The sequence below is a fragment of the Bos javanicus genome, chromosome 8, assembly GCF_032452875.1.
Source record: "Bos javanicus breed banteng chromosome 8, ARS-OSU_banteng_1.0, whole genome shotgun sequence".
Taxonomy (NCBI): Eukaryota; Metazoa; Chordata; class Mammalia; order Artiodactyla; family Bovidae; genus Bos; species Bos javanicus.
The window spans coordinates 77,854,299-77,873,816 of NC_083875.1; the positions used below are offsets into that span (position 1 = coordinate 77,854,299).

The window sequence follows — 19,518 nt, forward strand, 5'->3', positions numbered from 1 at the left end:
TTAAGAAAGGGCTGATGATGAAAACGTTGAATTTTGGCTACGCTCTGTACTTTTGAAAAATAATGACAATAAGAAACTCCCCCAACTTTGTTTTATGAAACCCCCTATCCTTTTGTGTTCTGGGAAACAGTATACCCAACAGGATCACCCTTCTTTGTGTGACTTAGATAGGACTGACAACTCTGTCTCATGTCTCCCTTGTTGACTTGTGACTGTGACAAGACCAAACATAGATCTTTCCCCTTTCACCTAAACCTGCTAACAAGGCCAGACACACTCTCCAATTCCTCGTCTCATGAATGATTAGCTGAGATTAGAATTGTTGGTCTGCCTCAAATTAGCTAGACACAAAAGTAAACATTTTCTGTTCAGCCAACTTACTGAGATGCCTCATGACTGCAGAACAACTGCCTATGAATCCCTCACCTGTAAAACAGTAGGGTAATACCACCTGCCAAGAAGCTCTAATCTTGGCATCTGGGGTGTTCTCCATATTGTAATTAACTGGATGAGATCAATTTCCTCACTTGTTCAGGTTTTGTCTTTGGCAATAACATCCATCAAAGGGCTGAAAATTTTAAAAAAAAAAATTTTTTTTTTTTAAAAAGAGGGACTTCCCTGGTAGTCAAGCAGTTAAGACTCTGTGCACCCAATGCAGGGGACCCAGGTTTGATCCCTAGTCAGGGAACTAGATCCCACATGCCATATGAGATCAGGGCAACCACATAAATAAGAAAAAGGGGAAAAAAGGGGTCTAAACACATGGGGAGACAGCTGGGTCATAGTTACAAAGAAGGGGAAGGTGTCGTTGCTTCAGGTCATATACTGTGGCTCATTAAACCTGTACCTCCTCAACCGAATTATCAAACCACTACCCATTTGGCTTCAGAGGACCAGTGAAGGAGTTCATTAACTGATTTCTGGATTGAAATCAATGAAATCTATTCATTTCTTTAGTGCTAATCAGGGGAAAGTTAAAGGTTGAGAAAGGAACAAAAGCAGCCCCTGACACCAGCTGGCCTGGCATTCACAGGGTATTCTCCTGTATGTGTGTATATATATATATACACACACACACAATCTCAGGAAACCTTAAAGTGAGCCAAAATAAGGCCACAGGTTAGTTTGGCCTAGGCCACTGTGCCACACACACAGTACCAAACATCCTGCTATCTTGGTTAAAATGAGTGATTGCTGCTTCTTAACCAATTTCAGCTTTTCCTTGCTTTAGTCTGCCCTCCTTATAGGTAAGATTTGAGATAGCCAAAGGTAGAGCTGCTAGAGCCTTTCTGCAACTCTTACACTCTTCAACTTCATATCTTCTTCAATCCTGTTGCATAGAATGCAGACATCTTAGATCATGAGTCCAGGCTACACTCAGTGGAACAAGAGAAAAGACAGCTGTGTCTTGGACATCAAAGAGCACCATACAGTCCTAAACTGCCTTCCCTGTCTTTTACATGATGAAGTAAACGTGGAAAGCAGGAAGGCTAGAGCTGGCTGAACCTGGAGGAAGGAAGAAGGGGACAAGAGTGGGGAGGAAGGAAAGGGGAAAGACAGGAAAGGAAGAAAAGGGTACAGGGTGGGCAGGAGAAGGAAAGGAGTAGGAAGGGACAGGATGAGGAGTTGGGTTAATCCCAAGGTCTAAGCAACTCTTTGGCTTGTTGTTCCTAGAGCCTTAAAAAGAGCGGGTTTCATTGGAAATTATTAACTATGATACTTTCTACAGAACACTAATTCAAAATGATGGCAATAATAAGGTGCTGTGTTCATCATGTCAGGGATGAAAGCCAGAGCTAAGTTTGACTCAGGCAGGGCAGGTACTGGAGGGCTCTGGCTTCACACAGTGGTTACTACAGCTCCAGGTATCACATTTAGACAGAACGTTGCTCAGGGGAAGAACAGTGATCTCCTTCCATGGCCCTTTCTTAAAAGTGAAGAAACCTTTTGCCATATGCCTCCCTGCAGACTTGCCCTTCAGTGTACTAGCCAGAGCTAGATTATATATCCATTACTAGAGCAATAACAGACAGAGAATAGGATTACCATGAATAATAAACCATTCTTATTAACTTGGGTCCACTCCTAGAACTAGGGACAAGATCATCTTCCCCTTAGTCACAAAGGGGAGAGATAGATACAAGACCACTACTTCTAGGGTGTGAGTTTTTTAACTCACTCACAAAAAGGAACAAAATTGTCCCATTTGCAGAGATGTGGACAGACCTAGAGACTGTTATACATAGTGAAGTGAGTCAGAAAGAGATAACAAATATTGTATATTAACACATATATGTGGAGTCTAGAAAAGTGGTACAGATGGACCTATCAGAAAAATGGAAACAGAGACACAGATGTAAAGAACAAATGTATGAACACCAAGCAGGGAAGGAGTGGGATAAATTGGGTGATTCGGATTGATGTACATATGCTGCTGCTGCTGCTACTGCTAAGTCACTTCAGTCGTGTCCGACTCTGTGCGACCCCATAGACGGCAGTTCACCAGACTCCCCCATCCCTGGGATTCTCCAGGCAAGAACACTGGAGTGGGTTGCCATTTCCTTCTCCGATGCATGAAGGTGAAGAGTGAAAGTGAAGTCACTCAGTCATGTCCGACTCTTCGCGACCCCATGGACTGCAGCCCACCAGGCTCCTCCGTCCATGGGTTTTCCAGGCAAGAGTACTGGAGTGGGGTGCCATCGCCTTCTCCGGTATATATGCTACTATGTATAAAATAGATAACCAATGAGAACTTACTGTATAGCACAGGGAACTCTTACTCAGTGCTCTGTGGTGACCTAAAAGGGAAGGAAATTTAAAAAGGGGATATACGTAAACATATGGATGATTCACTTTGCTGTACAATATAAACTAATACAACATTGTACAGCATCTACACTCCAATTTAAAAAAAAAAAAAAAAAGGCAGTATAGGACTCAGATGCCCCATTCACATTCCCACTTTGTCATTTGTAAAGTTACTCCGACAAGTTTCCAGCAGATGGCAGTAAAGTGCTTGGAGAAATGACTGCTGCCCCTGCTAAGTCACTTAAGTCATGCCAGACTCTGTGTGACCCCATAGACGGCAACCTACCAGGCTCCCCCATCCCTGGGATTCTCCAGGCAAGAACACTGCAGTGGGTTGCCATTTCCTTCTCCAGTGCATGAAAGTGAAAAGTGAAAGTGAAGTTGCTCAGTCATGTCCAACTCTTAGCAACCCCCATGGACTGCAGCCTACCAGGCTCCTCCACCCAAGGGATTTTCCCGAAAGAGTACTGGAGTGGGATGCCATCGCCTTCTCCGAGCTTTCCCTAATTTACACACAGTGAGGTGACAAGGTAGATAATTAACAAAAATCAAGATTATGTTAGACGATGGGCTTCCCTGGTGGCTCAGACTATAAAGAATTCCCCTGCAGTGTGGGAGACCTGGGTTTGATTCCTGAGTTGGGAAGACCCCCTGGAGGAGGGCATGGCAACCCACTCCAGTATTCTTGCCTGGAGAATCCCATGGAAAGAGGAGCCTGGCAGGGTACAGTATGTGGGGTCACAAAGAGTTGGACATGACTGAATGACTAACCACATTAGACAAAAGTGGTGGTGAAGCTGAGAAATGAGAGTCCTACAACATAGATAATCAAATTCAAGTAAACTTTAAAAAAATATATGTGGCAAATTCTATTTAATGAAACAATTCATTCCATATTTAAGAAATGTTTAAAAAATCTTTATTCAATGAATTTCAATATAGTTACTCTGGAAAAAAAAAAGATATCCTAAATTGAAAATCATTATGTTAATCAACAAAAAGTTTTAAAATATCTGTCAAGATTGATTTCTATAAGAGTGGCAGCATTCAATACAGCAAAGACCCTACTCTCTCTCATATCAAATGATTATGGTACACAGAAAATTACTATACCATGAAAAAAGATACCGATTGAATGGATGAAATATTATCACTAAAGATCATTATAAGACATGATTAATTTTAAGAAATCTGAGATTTAAAGAAAGCATTAAATTTTCTTCATTATTTCTCTCATGTATCTATAGAAAGGGAAAATATAGTCAAAATTAAACAAGCAAACAAAGGATAAAATTAGGAATACAGGGTGATATGTCAGGAAAAGATTTTAAGAGAGTCTGGCTAATCAATTTTCTTGTTGCTGTAACCTCTACCACTTTCTCTTAATATCAAAGCAGAATTGTATAAATAATTATGGTACAAAAATGCAAGGAATTTCTTAGGATCAGTTTACACTATGGGTCAATAATATATGCAACGTGTACGATGAAATGGAATTCCTTTCATATCTTCCCTGTGATCACGGGCATAGTCCCATAAGTAATAATCCAAAAGAATGGAATTGATCTCTCCAGTAGTTTTTTCACCCTTTTTTTCAATAAGCTCCAGAAGACAATCCCGGATCAGCTCGACACACCAAACTGAGCACCCTCTGATTTCTACCTCTTGCCTATTCCCATAAAAGAGCATTTCTCCTGCAAGGAAGAAAAAGAAAAATAAGCACTAATAGTCAATGAAATAAAATGTATTCAAAACTTTACTGTAGGACAAAATGCAGTAAACAGTACTCATTTTCAAATTGTAAATCTCAGACTTTATTTATTTTTGGTAATTTAAACCATGTCTAAACTCGCATTAATTCAAAATTGCAAGTTAAGTTCCACATGGACAGGGATTGTGTCTGATTTGATTGTCTCAATATTCATAGGACCTAGCATGATCCCTTGTATATACTAGCTCCCCAATAAATATCTGCTAATTGAATATGGGTGAGCCATACATTTGAAAATATGACAGCAAGATTATTAAATTATTTAAAAGAGAGGATTTAAAATTTGGGTTTGATGTTGGAGAAAAAAAATTACTGCAAAATTTGGAGGACTCCCAGGGGGCCAAATAAACAGCACCTCCCTTACCCTTGAGAACTTAATGTTGTCTTGTGGACACTCCAGATACATCAAGAAAAACCTAGGAGATCAAAGTTCTTAGCTTGAGCAAGGAAAACCATGCTTGTTCTTCAGAGTCAGGATCCTTCTGTCAGCTCGGCCTGAATACAGAGCCACTAGATCCTACAGGTATTCAGTGCTTATCTCCAGAGTATATCTGATCCTACAAGGTGGACACTGGCAGTGCTTTGCCAGGGAGACTAGAATTGGGCTTAGCAACTCAACTGTCGTTAAAGATGAGGCAGGCAGAGTAAGTGGATGCAGCAGCTGGATGCAAAATGCTGCCCCGTCAAGGTAGACCCCAAAGTTTGAGCATTTTTCTTCTCTTGGAAATCAGAAAATTGAATTTCATGTGAAATCTAATTGTCAAGTGTTGATAACTAATTAAAAATTGCTTAAAACACTGTTCAAGCCAAACAAAACACATCTGCAAGCTATATTTGGCCTCAGGCCACCAATCGGTACTCTTGCACAGAGCTTCGCAGTAGCTGAGAAGCCCTGTGATCCACTGAGACCTAGAGGAAATGCCCTACCCACACTGGTTCCATTCTGTCCCTTGGGATCTTAAATAGTGTTACTTGTGTCCCTTCCATATCTCTATCTCTGATCCTTGGGACAAGTGGAAGAACAGACACTGACTTAGCATTTGAGTTAAGCCTTTTTGGATGTGTAGGATTTGAACTGAATAGAAGAAAATTTGGGTGGGGGAAACCAGGCAAGAAAGTGTTTATAAAGATAGGAATGTGTATTGCATATACCCTCCCCCCCAAAAAAATCAACTGATTATGGCTGTATGTAGAAGAAGCCCTGACTGCTAAAGGTTGTCCCTTTAAAGGTATTCAACAATTAATGATCCCAGACATGAGTATTATGACATAGAACAGCTTGCTATTTTTCAAATGAGGAAATGAGCAAAATGGATTGCCCGAGGCTACATAAAAATTTGGTAGAAGCAACCATAGGAATAATGGTACCTTTATATGCTGTGTCATTCTTATTTTGGGTGATTGAAATCTATTTCACAGGAGAAAATTACTCATCATAAAAACAACTTCTTTTAAAAATAAAGAAAAAAGTAGCTGAAAATATTGCCCCTAAAAGAGAAATTAACACGAAAATTGTACAATATAATTATTTTCCTTATGCAAAGGGATATTTAAAAAGCGAAAAGTTACTTTTCATACAAACACAATCATCTATACTTATGGCAAATAAATCAGCCTAGAAAAGTCAGTGACTTGTGCAAGATAAACCAGCAGCAGACCTTGGAGCCTCCTCACTCAAAATCCAGTACATATTTATCTGTCAGCCCACTTTTTATTTCACAGTGTAGTGTGCTCTTAAGCTTAATTAATAACACTCTGAATACAAACCTGAACTGTCTTAGTGTTGCACACCTTCATGTGACATAAATGTAGGTGTCATTTTAATGTAAGACTCTGAAATGATGATGTCCAGATAGTGTGATTTCCAGCAATAACCATATTCCACGGTGTAAAAAACAAAAACCAATTTTCTCTATAATTTAATTGCCCTTGCATTCTTTACATGTGCTTTTAACAATAATAGTGTTTTGGTTTTTTTTTAAGGGAAGACCTTCTGTGAAAGAAATGACAAAGACTGAACAATTCACAGTATAACAAAAAATGTCTTAATTAAGCTAGCAAACCTTTGAGAAGCTTCTCCAGTAGTTCATTGGAGTATTTCAGGGCTCCCAGGTAAACGAGAACCTGAGGTAATCTATAGTCGGCAAACATGGTGATACTGGAGATGTCCTTAAAGCAGCCATCTCCTTTCCCCTCTAATACACTCCATGTATCTGCCACCAGGATTTGGGCCCTTTTGTAAAAAGAAATTCTTTTCCCCTGATGAATGAAGAGAATATGAATGTTACCTGGGTATCTGAAAGCCTTATGTATGCTATTAAAAAAAGGTACACATCGAAAACATTTTTTCAAGGGTAAATAATCTTACTCTTTGGTAAGAATTTATAGACCTTTTATAGAAAAAAAGGGAGTCTATAGATACTAAATTATCACTCCAGGTTTATTTCCTTTATTTTTCAAAACACATAAAATACAATTCATGTCATCATGGTACTACTTAGTTCTTTTTCAATGACATTACTTTATATACATACATATTTCTGTGCCACTATAATTTATCTGCTTACTATGTTTAAGGGCTAGATTAGCATGGACTGTAGAAAAATATAATTACAATCTACTCCTAGTCTTAATACCAAGGCTAATGACCTCAAATCATCTTTTACAACTGTGAGTCTGCTAACTGTGAAAAAGTATCACTGGCTCCCAAAACACATTCTGACCACCTTGGAGAATGTTTAAATAAGTAAATGACATAAAGAAGTAAATAAAAAATGAAATTAAATTCTTCAAGGATAGACTCCATATAAAAATTCTTTAAGATGATAATATAGATTCCTTTATTTATTAAAAAAAAACTCTATTAAAACTACTTCTTTTAAAATATTGCTATACTATCCTAATGAGAAATAACTTAATATTGTTTAACCTTAAAGAATACCCCCTGCAATCAATCCAGATGTACTTTTTCTAAGTAAACTAAGTTTTCCATTTTTCTTTAACTAAATTTTCTAAAGCCACCACTAAGAAACTGAGTATTTTGTTTTTTAGGGCAAATACCTATACTCATTTTTTGGTGTAAAGTCTGTAAATTACATTGAGTGATGGGGGAAGAAATTACCACTAAGAAATATTTCTATATCATCTGGGAATAATCTATATTCCCAAACCTACCAAAATATGGACAACCTGGAAATTGTTCCTTTATGGATGCTGGACTTGTAGATGGTAACTAGATTTCTAATTCAAGTAAACTTTATTGAATAGCAAGCATAAAACTTAATTCACAAAATAAAACTGTTCCAAAAAGAAGTATTCATCATAATATATATTATAATAGAAGCTATTGTCTTCTATTTTTAACAAGATTCATAGAGCAAGGGTGTCCCAGGCGGCACTAGTGGTAAAGAACCCTCCGGCGAATTCAGGAGACATAAGAGATATGGGTTCAATCCCTGGCTTGGGAAGATCCCCTGGAGGAGAGCACGATGTCTGGAGATTCCCATGGACAGAGAAGCCTGGCAGGCTTCAGTCTATAGGGTTGCAAAGAGTTGGACATGACTGAAACACCTTAACATGCATACATGCATAGAGCAAACAGGAAAAATCTAGGAGCCAGACTTATATAACAAAATCAGTGCCAGCATCTAACACAACACAAATTGTCACATCATGAGCACTGTTTCCATGGTAGCCAACTAGGATATCATGAAGGTTAGATTATAAAACCCTAAAATGAAAACAAAAAAAATTCAAGTGAAGAATCTAAAAATAAATTCAAATCACCTATAAAGCATTTTTTAAGAAGCTGATATGGTTTTTAGTAGTCAAATAATTTTAGTAACCAAACCTACATCTCTAAAATATTAACTGCTATCACTGAAAATACCAGTAAATTCTCTAGTAACAATTCCCTATATGTTCCATAGGGCTTCCCTGGTGGCTCAGATGGTAAAGAATCCTCCTGCAAGGCGGGAGACCTGGGTTCAATCCCTGGGTTGGGAAGATCCCCGGGAGGAGGGCATGGCAACCTACCCCAGTATTCTTGCCTGGGAAATCCCATGGACAGAGGAGCCTGGTGGGCCACAGCCCATGGGGTCACAAAGAGTCAGACATGACTGAGCAACTAAGTACATAACACATATGTACCATAATGCTTTGCATTAAAGCTTTGCTTTGCAAATAAAATATTTTCAAAATAGTACCTTTATAAAATAATAATCAATGTAAAACACTATAACCATGAGTTGATTTTCTGCAACAAACTTATCATGAACAAATAGAAAGGTCAAGAATTACAAATGCTTAATCATAACGTAACATGTTATCAGTTATGCTTAGTCACCCAGTCCTATCTGACTCTTTGCAACCCCACGGGCTGTTGCCAACCAGGCTCCTCTGTCCATGAGGATTCTCCAAGCAAGAATACTGGAGTGGGTTGCCATGCTCTCCTCCAGGGGATCTTCCCAACCCAGGGATCAAAGCCAGGTTTCCCGAATTGCAGGCTGATTCTGAACCACCAGGGGAGAAAAGCTCAAGCTTTTCATGTATATTTATCAGTATGTTAGCATAAAGGAAGTTGATTTGTTAATTAGGGCTTTTATATAGTTACTGAATGGGCTTCCCTGATGGCTCAGTGATAAAGAATCCACCTGCCAACACTGGAGATGCAGGTTTATTAATCCCTGGATTGGAAGTTGCCTGGAGAAGGAAATGGCAAACCACTCCAGTATTCCTGCCTGGAAAATCCCATGGACAGAGGAGCCTGGCGGGCTACAGTCACTGGGGTTGAAAAAGACTCGGACATGACTTAGCAACTAAACAACAATAGTTACTGAATATTCTAAATCAGAGTCACTTTAAGAGCTTTAAAAAATAAAGTTCTTTTACCCAGTGATCAGAATCTTTGATGGTGGTGCTTTGGAAATGTATCTGAATTCTGAAGTCTCCTGATTCTGGGGCACAGCCAGGTTGAGAAATCACTCATCTAAACTGTTGCATTTAGACAAATTCTCTAACTTCACTAACTTGTTCACAATGTCTAAAAATGAATGATAATCTCAGTAAATAAGTGTAACATTAAAAACAATAATAACTATTTTTAGTAACTTGCTGAAGATTAAAAAATACAGCAATTGATACTACTACAATATTATGAAGGAGTAGGGAAAAGGACACTCAAATATGCTACTGCTGATCCTCTTTGTTATTGTTTTCCTGGAGAAGTGTAACCATTTTTATGTATTATAAGTCTGAAAATCCTGGCCACACTCTAACTCAGTAATCCCATTACGGGGAATTCATTCTAAGGAAATAACTACGGGTGTTAAACTGCTGTGCAATATTGCTTATTTTTACATAAAACTGGAAACAATAAGATATAAAATTTAATTTAAAAATAAAACTATATATCACAATTATTGTGGTAAAATAGTTTGGGCAAATAATTATGGTAATGTACATCAATACAGTGGAGTACTATGAAGCCATTAAGAAGAGTAGCATGGAAAAAAGTTGTGCTGTGAAAGAATTTTTACTGACATAGATGCTCATAATATATTAAATTTTAAAACAGTTTATATAGCATATTTCTTCCCAGCTCATATATATATCTATAGTCTCTATACATATATATACATATAGTCACACACAGAAAAAGACCAAATTGTGAACAATGGTTACCTCTTGGCAGAATAAAGACCACTTCTCTGTACTATCCAAATTCTATAATTAATTTGTTTTACTTTTGCAATTAGAAAAAAAATTTTAAATATGTATAGAAAGGACTTCCCTGGTGGTACAGTGGATAAGAATATACCTGCCAATTCAAGGGACATGGGTTCGATCCCTGGCCTGGAAGATTTCACATGCCTCAGAGCAACTGAGCGCATGTGCCACAACTACGGAGCCCGAGCTCTACGGCCCATGAGCCACAACTACGGAGCCCAAAGTGCGGCAACTACTGAAGCCCACACACCTAGAACCTGTGCTCTGCAACAAGAGATGCCACCACAACGAGAAGCCCTGCACTACAACTGGAGATAGCCCCTGCTTGCCACAACTAGAGAAAAGCCCGAGCACAGCAACAAAGACCCAGTGCAGCCAATAAATAATCAACTAAATTTTTAAAAATACATTTGATTTTATCACTTTCTGAATTCAGCAGCAGTGCCAAAAGTTCATCAGAATTCCTTTAGACTTGGAATTGAGCAAAGTGCTTTAATTATTTGTTTATCTTTTAAATGAATATGCAGAATCACAGATGTAGAAAACAAACTTATGGTTACCAGGGGTGGAAAATTGGGTTGGGGGGGAGATCATTTGGAAGATTGGGATTGACATATACACACTACTATATATAAAGTAGATAACTAATAAGACCTACTGTACAGCACAGAGAACTCTACTCAATATTCTGCAATGGGAAAAGAATCTAAAAAAGAGTGGACAAAAAAATAAATAAATAATAAAGAGTAGACATATGTATAACTGATTTGCTTTGGTGAATTATTTATGTCACCAGAAACTAACACAACATTGTAAATCAACTATACTCCATAAAAAATTTTAAAAATAAATAAATATGTAAAGGTAACTTAAAATTAACTAATCAAAGGATTGAGTCCTCACTATACACTCAGTGTTATGTGAGGAGTCACAGAGATTCAAGAAATATAGTGCCTTGGGGTAACAATAATCATAATCTTATGAAAATATAAATGAAAAATGAAAAAATGTAGTAATACTTCTTTAAGTGAAAGTGAAAGTGAAGTCGCTCAGTCGTGTCCGCTCAGTCGTGTCTGACTCTGCGACCCCATGGACTGTAGCCTATCAGGCTCCTCCATCCATGGGATTTTCCAGGCAAGAGTGCTGGAATGGATTGCCATTTCCTTCTCCAGGGGATCTTCCCGACCCAGGAATCGAAGCCGGGTCTCCTGCATTGCAGGCAGATGCTTTACAGTCTGAGCCACCAGGGAAGCTTCTTTAAGAAAGTACTAAAATGTTTAAATTTGATTTTTGTTACATTTTGGGGAATTTTCTGTAAGAATGTATTTTAGAAATGAGTACTGATGGGAAATGGCTCAGGTACTAATTTTCATTTTAAAATGTATCAGTCGCAGACTTCCCTGGCAGTCCAGTGGTTAAGACTATGAGTTTCAAATACAGGGGGCACAGGTTCAATATCTGGTAAGGGACTAAAAGCCTACATGCCGCATGGTGTGGCCAAAAAGGAAAAAAAAAAATGTGTTATCAGCCTTAAAAATTAATCTATATCCTGGTACAGTTTCTAATTGAACTTCTCAGCATATATAACAAATGAAAAGAAAGCACTCTGCTATAAATAAAAGAGAATTTCAGCAAACGCTTACTAACTCAATCTTATCTACCAAAAAAATTCACTCCTTTCTCTCACAGAAACAAAAATTCAGGACAACTTGAAAGTAAACAACTACCTGATGTCCTGAATTCATTCCATCCTAGTAAGGGAGTAAGCAAGTGAAAGTCGCTCAGTTGTGTCCGACTCTTTGAGACCCCATGAACTACACACTCCATGGAATTCTCCAGGCCAGAATACTGGAATGGATAGCCTTTCCCTTCTCCAGGGGATCTTCCCAACCCAGGAATCGAACCCAAGTCTCCCGCATTGCAGGCAGATTCTTCACCAACTTAGCCACCATCCTAAAGTCATGTTAAATTTAATCTTAGCCCTTCTTCTACAACAACCACGTTGATTCTGGAATACACAGATTCCAAGCAACATGAATGACAGTTTGATTTCTTTTATACACTGTTTAATATATTTAAATGGCCAGTATGAAATAAGGAACTTGATCTAAATTTCCTGAAAAACAAGGTTGAAATGACATACTTTGAAGACTAACATAAAGCTCATAGGAACCTCTGCATTAATAAAATGGTTCCTCAGAAGAGAATGAAGTTCAACAGTGGCCTAGGGTCTCTTCCCTAGGAACTGCCTGTGTCCCATCCGTACTACTCTCCACAGGCACACTTAACTGGTCATAATCCATGCCAGGTCAATCAGTCCTTGTCCAGGAGTTTTAGAACTGGAAGCAAGAGAGTTCCTCCCTCTCTCCCTGGTGGCTAAAGTGATAAAATGGGGAACTCTTTTCCTACTATAGAGTATTGAGTAGAGTTACAGACTAGGCTATCACAGAGCACTGAGTAGAGTTCTCTGTGCTATGCAGTAGGTCCTATCAGTTATCTACTTTTCTACTTCATGGAGAAAGTTGGTCTGCGGTAAGAGAAAAATGGAGTCAACAGAAACAAAGAAGAGAGGACTGAATCCCCATGGCTTTGAGTCCCTGATCCTGGATATTTATCTCCAAATCTTGTTTTGTGTCTGTCACTTGCAATTAAAAGAATCTTAACATAATCAGGCATCTTTCACTTTACAGTAGAACTGAAAAGCCAGCTATTTCTTGACTAAATGACCTAAGATATTGTACATTAGCTAACCTTTCTATTTTTGAGACTTTGGTTCCAAGTCTACAAATAGGACTATAATGCTCCTTGTCCTTAGCCCTACAGAATTGTTCTGTGGATCAAATGAGTGTGCATGCAAATACCTTGTAAATCATAAAGAGAGATTTGAACAATACTACCATTTTAGTTGTTGTGATTACAAAAGGGTAGCTTTAAAATTCCAAGTTGACATAAGTACCTATTAACTTAGTCAAGAGATTTATATATATGGTCCCTCTTGTTACTTTTAATTCTATTCAACAGTTAAAATACACAGTGATAATGAATTCTAAAAGAATTATACAAAAATAAAATCCAGGTGTATACTAGGAGAGTATACAAAATGTTCACCATTTAAAAAGTATGCCTACTTAAATTTTTTTGTGAAGAAGTGAAGTGAAGTCACTCAGTCATGTCCGACTCTTTGCGACCCCATGGACTGTAGCCTACCAGGCTTCTCCGTCCATGGGATTCTCCAGGCAAGAATACTGGAGTGGGTTGCCATTTCCTTCTCCAGGAGATCTTCGTGACCCAGGGACTGAACCTGGGTCTCCTGCATTGTAAGCAGACGCTTTACCGTCTGAGCCACCAGGGAAGTCTTTGTACCACAGAGCAAATGATACTGTTAAACTACCCTGTGCATGAAAAAGGAAATACATAGTATATATACATTAGAACTCAACATCAAATTTTTTTTAAGAGAAAATTTAGTATACATTCTGATTCTTATCCAATGAAGTAAAGTTTTTGAAGTATTAAAAGGACCTCACTATCCCTAAGTGACATCATGTTAAGTCTAGCGTTTTCTTAGGTTTGAAACATTGTAAAGGACAAAAGAATAAAGGAAATACACTGATTAGAAAACATTAAGAGAAGTAATGTCTTTGAAAAACTGCTTAACAATTTTGTTACTGTTCCTTAGTTCCATTAGGAAAAAATTCCAGAATTTAAATTTTTATTCTCGAAAGGAGTTCTGAAAGTAAAAGAGATATCTATGGGAAGATAATTAAGAACTCTAAAATCTCTAGAAGGGGAGCAACTCACCTCAAACTGAGTCACATCTCTGTAAGAAGGAAAGTTTTCAACTACCAGGTGCAATAACTTCTGAGCACTTTTATCACTTTTTTGGACACAATTAAGAAAAGAGCCTCCAAACTTCTCAAGCAGAATTTTCCCGGTTTCATTGAGAATCCGATGCCTCTCTTCTATCAAAGGCATGGGGACATCTGTGTCAGACCGGAGTATATGCCGAACCTCATCAAGGGTCACTGTTGCATAGTAGGAAGCACTAGTTATTGGGATCCCTTAGGAAGAAAAGCACATGCAGAGGAACAATGTCATACTTTTATATTCATTAGGCCCTTGCTTTTACAACATACAATTAAAATGAAACCACTTAAGTATTACAGGAATGAATTAAAAGTAGATGAATAATTAAAAATCAGGAACAGATCCCTCATTCTGTATTTGCTCGTCTGTACTTACTCAATCACTTCTAACAATTGTAATATTACACCAAATGTATTTTGACTGTGTAGAGTGTGGGATAATATTTGTCCCTTTGCTCCTCAGATATCATCAGAGTGGCGTTCCTAAGAAAACCGACTTTCAGTCTTAGCTGCGACAGTGCTAAGTATTAAAATCAGAATCATTTCACACTGAAGAAAGATTTTATGCCAGCTTCTTCTCGTACTTTTAAGCAGAGGTACCGGCAATAAATTCATCTTATCAATACATTATTCCATGTCCCAGCCCACTCTGTGGGACCCTCCCAGTAAAATGAAATCTCAACGCCACTGGGTCTGACCGGGAGTAGAGGTACCAACCTTCGTCCAGAGCTCTGTTGACCGCGGCGCACAGGGACCAGTACCCACTGTACGTCTTCCCCCCGAACCCCACCTGACATTTATACTCGTCACTCTCCGACCAGAAGGAGAAGTTGAGCGTGTCTGTCACGAACACCCAGTTAACGGCGGCCTCGTCAGTGCCCCTAGGGTTCAGCTCGTGAATCGCCTTCCAGCCCCCAATGCGCAGCTCGGGCCCCGTGGCCTTGGCCAGCAGCAGCTCGGCCACCCTCCGCACGCCTCCGTCATCAATGAACACATCTCGACTGTTCTCGGCAATGAATTTTGCAGACTCCCTGGGAGTCAGAAGCCCATCCATCCCGCACTTCTGTGGAAAAGGAACCGACACTTTTGCCCGCGGGCTGGCCAAACGCCCTTTCCTCTCTAGCAGGGACAAAGGCCAGGGTCCCCTACGACTTTCCCTTCCTTGCCACCGCGGGATCGTTGCCCTAACAGGCTCCCGCCCTCTCAGAGAGGATAAGAGAACCGACGGTCCCCAAACCCCTACGGCCCCGCGCGCACCACTGGGGCACAGCGAAAACCAGCCCGAGGCTGCAGGCACTTCCGGGAGGGGGGCTCCGCCCACTCGGGCCCGGGCGCGCGCCCAGACCCGTTTCCGGTTCTGAAGGTCCGGAAACCGCTTCCGAGAGTCGGTCGCGCGCCTACTGTGAGTTGCCCAACCTAAGACCTGAGGACTTAGCTGATTTGCCCGTGCGCCCACCCTCCCCCGGGCAGGTGGGCCTGCGAGAACGCTGTGGCCCGAGTTTCAGCTACTCCAACCGGTGTATTGTGTTGCTCTCACTCGGCTCTCGCGCCTCTCCTGCCTACTGAGGGCGAAGTCTGGGCAGGACACCGTTGGCGACACGCTGCAGCCAAGTTCCTGGGACTCGAGGAACTTTATGGCCGTGGGTCATCGTGTCGGGGACCGAGCCACCCCAAGACTGCGACACGGGTTGGCGGTCCCCCCAACCCCTATCCCCCAGGCAGTCCTCTTCATTTTGCTGTATTCCTGGCCCCTTTGGTGGCTCAGACAGTAAAGGATCCGTCAGCAGTGCGGGAGACCTGGGTTCGATCTCAGGGTTGAGATTCCCTGGAGAAGGAAATGGCAACCCACTCCAATAGTCTTGCCTGGAGAATCCCCATGGACGGAGAAGCCTGGTAGGCTACAGTCCATGGGGTTGCAGAGTCGGGCAGGACTGAGCAAATAAGCACACCAGGCCCATTGGGAGATTTAGGACTGGTTGGAATGTTTGGAGAAGTGAATGAGGAAACATCCATTTAAATTGTTAAATTAATATTGTGTGTCTGGATTTGTGCTTAAATACTGAAATACTGAATCCCAGTTAGTCTTGGGCCATGTCAAAAGCAGCAACTGTAATCCCCGTTTTTGCAAGAGAAACTGAGTGGTTCAGTGCTTAGTCCCTGGTCACAGCAGTGGTCTAGGCTGAGATGAGATCTCCAAGTCAAAGGCACTTTCTGTGAACCAAGCTTAGCAATGCCAACTATCCTGGTCAGGTAGGGGCTATGTCAGTGGCTCTAATCAACTGAGGAGACATTATTAGAAGATATACGTATCCCCTCACAACCCCAAACTTTAAAAACAAAACAAAAACAAAAAAAACACAAACTTTCTAGTAGGATGAGGAATGAATTTTAGAAGTCAATGACCCAAATTTGCCTAGTGATGAAATTTTAGAAAGAAAGCAAATATTTTTTTTCTCCTTTAGAGACTTTTATTTCCATGGATCATATTACATGTTCACATCTTTGAAAATCAACTATTAAAAACAATCATCAGTAGTCATCTCTAGTTATGAATTTGGGGAGGATTTGGAACTTTACATCTGACAACTGTGCCCCTAGAAAAGCAGAACATCTTCATCCCTCTTCTCCATTTGGATGAGAAAAAGGAGCTTTTAAGAACTTCACTACAAAAAAAAAAAAAAGAACTTCACTACGATTTGCTGCTGCTGCTAAGTCGCTTCAGTCGTGTCCGACTCTGTGCGATCCCATGGACGGCAGCCCACCAGGCTCCCCCGTCCCTGGGATTCTCCAGGCAAGAATACTGGAGTGGGTTGCCATTTCCTTCTTCAATGCATGAAAGTGAAAAAGGAAAGTGAAGTCGCTCAGTCGTGCCCAACTCTTAGTGACCCAATGGACTGCAGCCCACCAGACTCCTCCGTCCATGGGATTTTCCAGGCAAGAGTACTGGAGTGGGCTGCCATTGCCTTCTCTGATGATTTGCTCTCCTTGAAAAAGTAACTAATACAGTAACACAGTTATTGAATAAATGTCGACCTGTTGACTATCCCAGCAGTTCTAAGTCTTGGGAGTCAAAGAAGTTGATTAGTACAGAGTTCCCTGGTGGTCTAGTAGTTGGGAGTTGGCACTTTCACTGCCGTTGTCCCAGCTGCAATCCCTTGTGGGGAACTAAACATCCTGTAAGCCATGTGGCCAAAAGAAAAAAAAAGTTGATGGATTAGCAAGAAGTTCTAGCAATCTACAAAAGAATCCAAGAGGTTAAATAATTTAGGCTATTTTCTGAGGCTTGTTGACAGAAAAATCAACAACTTGAATTCTACTATGTTCAGGCTATTGAGTTAGACACAGGAGTAGTATAAACAGAAGTAAAACATTATTCCTTCTCTCAAGGAACTTGTTGAGATAAAGTATAAACTTTGCATGTGTAGGGTGGAGTTTTTTTTTTTTTTAAGTATGTTTGCAAGATGCTGGGAGTACAAAAAGTGAGTTCTTTACCTACTCAACATCCTTGCCTTCCTTTGTCAGAATTTCTTCCCAACAGGATTTTGATGTTCAGAAATCCCTCTCTCATTCACAGTTGATGTAGCACAGCATTTTCAGCTCCAGAGGTCTGGACTAGTCTAAGGGTAATATTACCCTCTTGCCAGAGATTGGATTAGGATCATGCATGTTCCCCAGTTCACCTCGGTGAGTTGCAAGAATAGGTTTGAAGGCTGCTTCCAGAAAAACTTTTCCAGGAGAACTTTGAGAAGTGATTGACAATTCTTCTGGACATAGTTATTATTGGATGTGAGGCTTGAAATTGCTACAGTTCTTTTAAAAATAATTAATCTTTGGCTGTGCTGGGTCTTTGTTGCTTTGTGAAGCTTTCTCTGGTTGTGGCAAGCAGGGGACTACTCTCTAATTGAGATGCATGGGCTTCTCATTGCAGTGGCTTCTTTTGTTGCCAGATCTCAAGCTCTAGAGCACAGGGTCAATAGTTGTGGTGAGCAGGCTTAGTTTCTCCGCAGCACATGGAATCTTCCTGCATTAGGGATCAAACCCATGTCTCCTGCATTGGCAGGTGGATTCTTTACCACTGAGCCATCAGGGAAGCCCCCACTACAGTCCTTTTGATGGTAACTGGAACAGAAGTCTACATATAGGGGAAGTCAAAAGAACGGCAGAGAGAGAAATGGAACTGGAATCATGGGATTATGTCTACTCTTAAGTTTGTCTTACTTCTAGATCTCCAATTATCTGAGTTAATAAACTTCTTTATCAGTTCAGTTCAATTCAGTTCAGCCGCTCAGTCGTGTCCGACTCTTTGCGACCCCATGAATCACAGCATGCCAGGCCTCCCTGTCCATCACCAACTCCTGGAGTTCACTCAGACTCACGTCCATCGAGTCAGTGATGCCATCCAGCCATCTCATCCTCTGTCATCCCCTTCTCCTCCTGCCCCCAATCCCTCCCAGCATCAGACTCTTTTCCAATGAGTCGACTCTTTGCATGAGGTGGCCAAGCTGGAGTTTCAGCTTTCACATCATTCCTTCCAAAGAACACCCAGGGATGATCTCCTCTAGAATGGACTGGTTGGATCTCCTTGCAGTCCAAGGGACTCTCAAGAGTCTTCTCCAACACCACAGTTCAAAAGCATCAATTCTTCAGCACTCAGCCTTCTTCACAGTCCAACTCTCACATCCATACATGACCACAGGAAAAACCATAGCCTTGACTAGATGGACCTTTGTTGGCAAAGTAACGTCTCTGCTTTTGAATATGCTATCTAGGTTGGTCATAACTTTCCTTCCAAGGAGTAAGTGTCTTTTAATTTCATGGCTGCAATCACCATCTGCAGTGATTTTGGAGCCCAAAAATAAAGTCTGACACTGTTTCCACCGTTTCCCCATCTATTTCCCATGAAGTGGTGGGACCGGATGCCATGACCTTTGTTTTCTGAATGTTGAGCTTTAAGCCAACTTTTTCACTCTCCACTTTCACTTTGATCAAGAAGCTTTTTAGTTCCTCTTCACTTTCTGTCATAAGGGTGGTGTCATCTGCATATCTGAGGTTATTGATATTTCTCCCGGCAATCTTGATTCCAGCTTGTGCTTCTTCCAGTCCAGCGTTTCTCATGATGTACTCTGCATATAAGTTGAATAAGCAGGGTGACAATATACAGCCGTTTCCTGTTTGGAACCAGTCTGTTGTTCCATGTCCAGTTCTAACTGTTGCTTCCTGACCTGCATACAGATTTCTCAAGAGACAGGTCAGGTGGTCTGGTATTCCCATCTCTTTCAGAATTTTCCACAGTTTATTGTGGTTCATACAGTCAAAGACTTTGGCATAGTCAATAAAGCAGAAATA

General features: G+C 40.4%; 1 protein-coding gene across 1 annotated transcript; it reads right to left on the bottom strand.

Moving 5' to 3' along the window:
• Positions 1-3,704: 3,704 nt before the first annotated feature.
• QNG1 (Q-nucleotide N-glycosylase 1) lies at positions 3,705-15,489 on the bottom strand. Its single transcript, XM_061426040.1, has 4 exons — positions 14,890-15,489; positions 14,108-14,367; positions 6,643-6,838; positions 3,705-4,502 (listed from the first exon to the last, which is right to left on the bottom strand). The coding sequence occupies exons 1-4, from the start codon at positions 15,224-15,226 to the stop codon at positions 4,270-4,272; spliced, it is 1,026 nt and encodes a 341-aa protein (XP_061282024.1). The 5' UTR covers positions 15,227-15,489; the 3' UTR covers positions 3,705-4,269.
• Positions 15,490-19,518: the final 4,029 nt, after the last annotated feature.

Bases quoted from the DNA above. Each gene is read 5' to 3' on its own strand.
- QNG1 (XM_061426040.1), bottom strand. From the start codon at position 15,226: ATGGATGGGCTTCTGACTCCCAGGGAGTCTGCAAAATTCATTGCCGAG. The intron at 14,368-14,889 runs GTTGGTACCTCT...TTTCTTCCTAAG, and splicing joins CAACAGAGCTCTGGACGAAG to GGATCCCAATAACTAGTGCT. The intron at 4,503-6,642 runs GTTTGCTAGCTT...TCTTCCTTGCAG, and splicing joins ACTGGAGAAGCTTCTCAAAG to GAGAAATGCTCTTTTATGGG.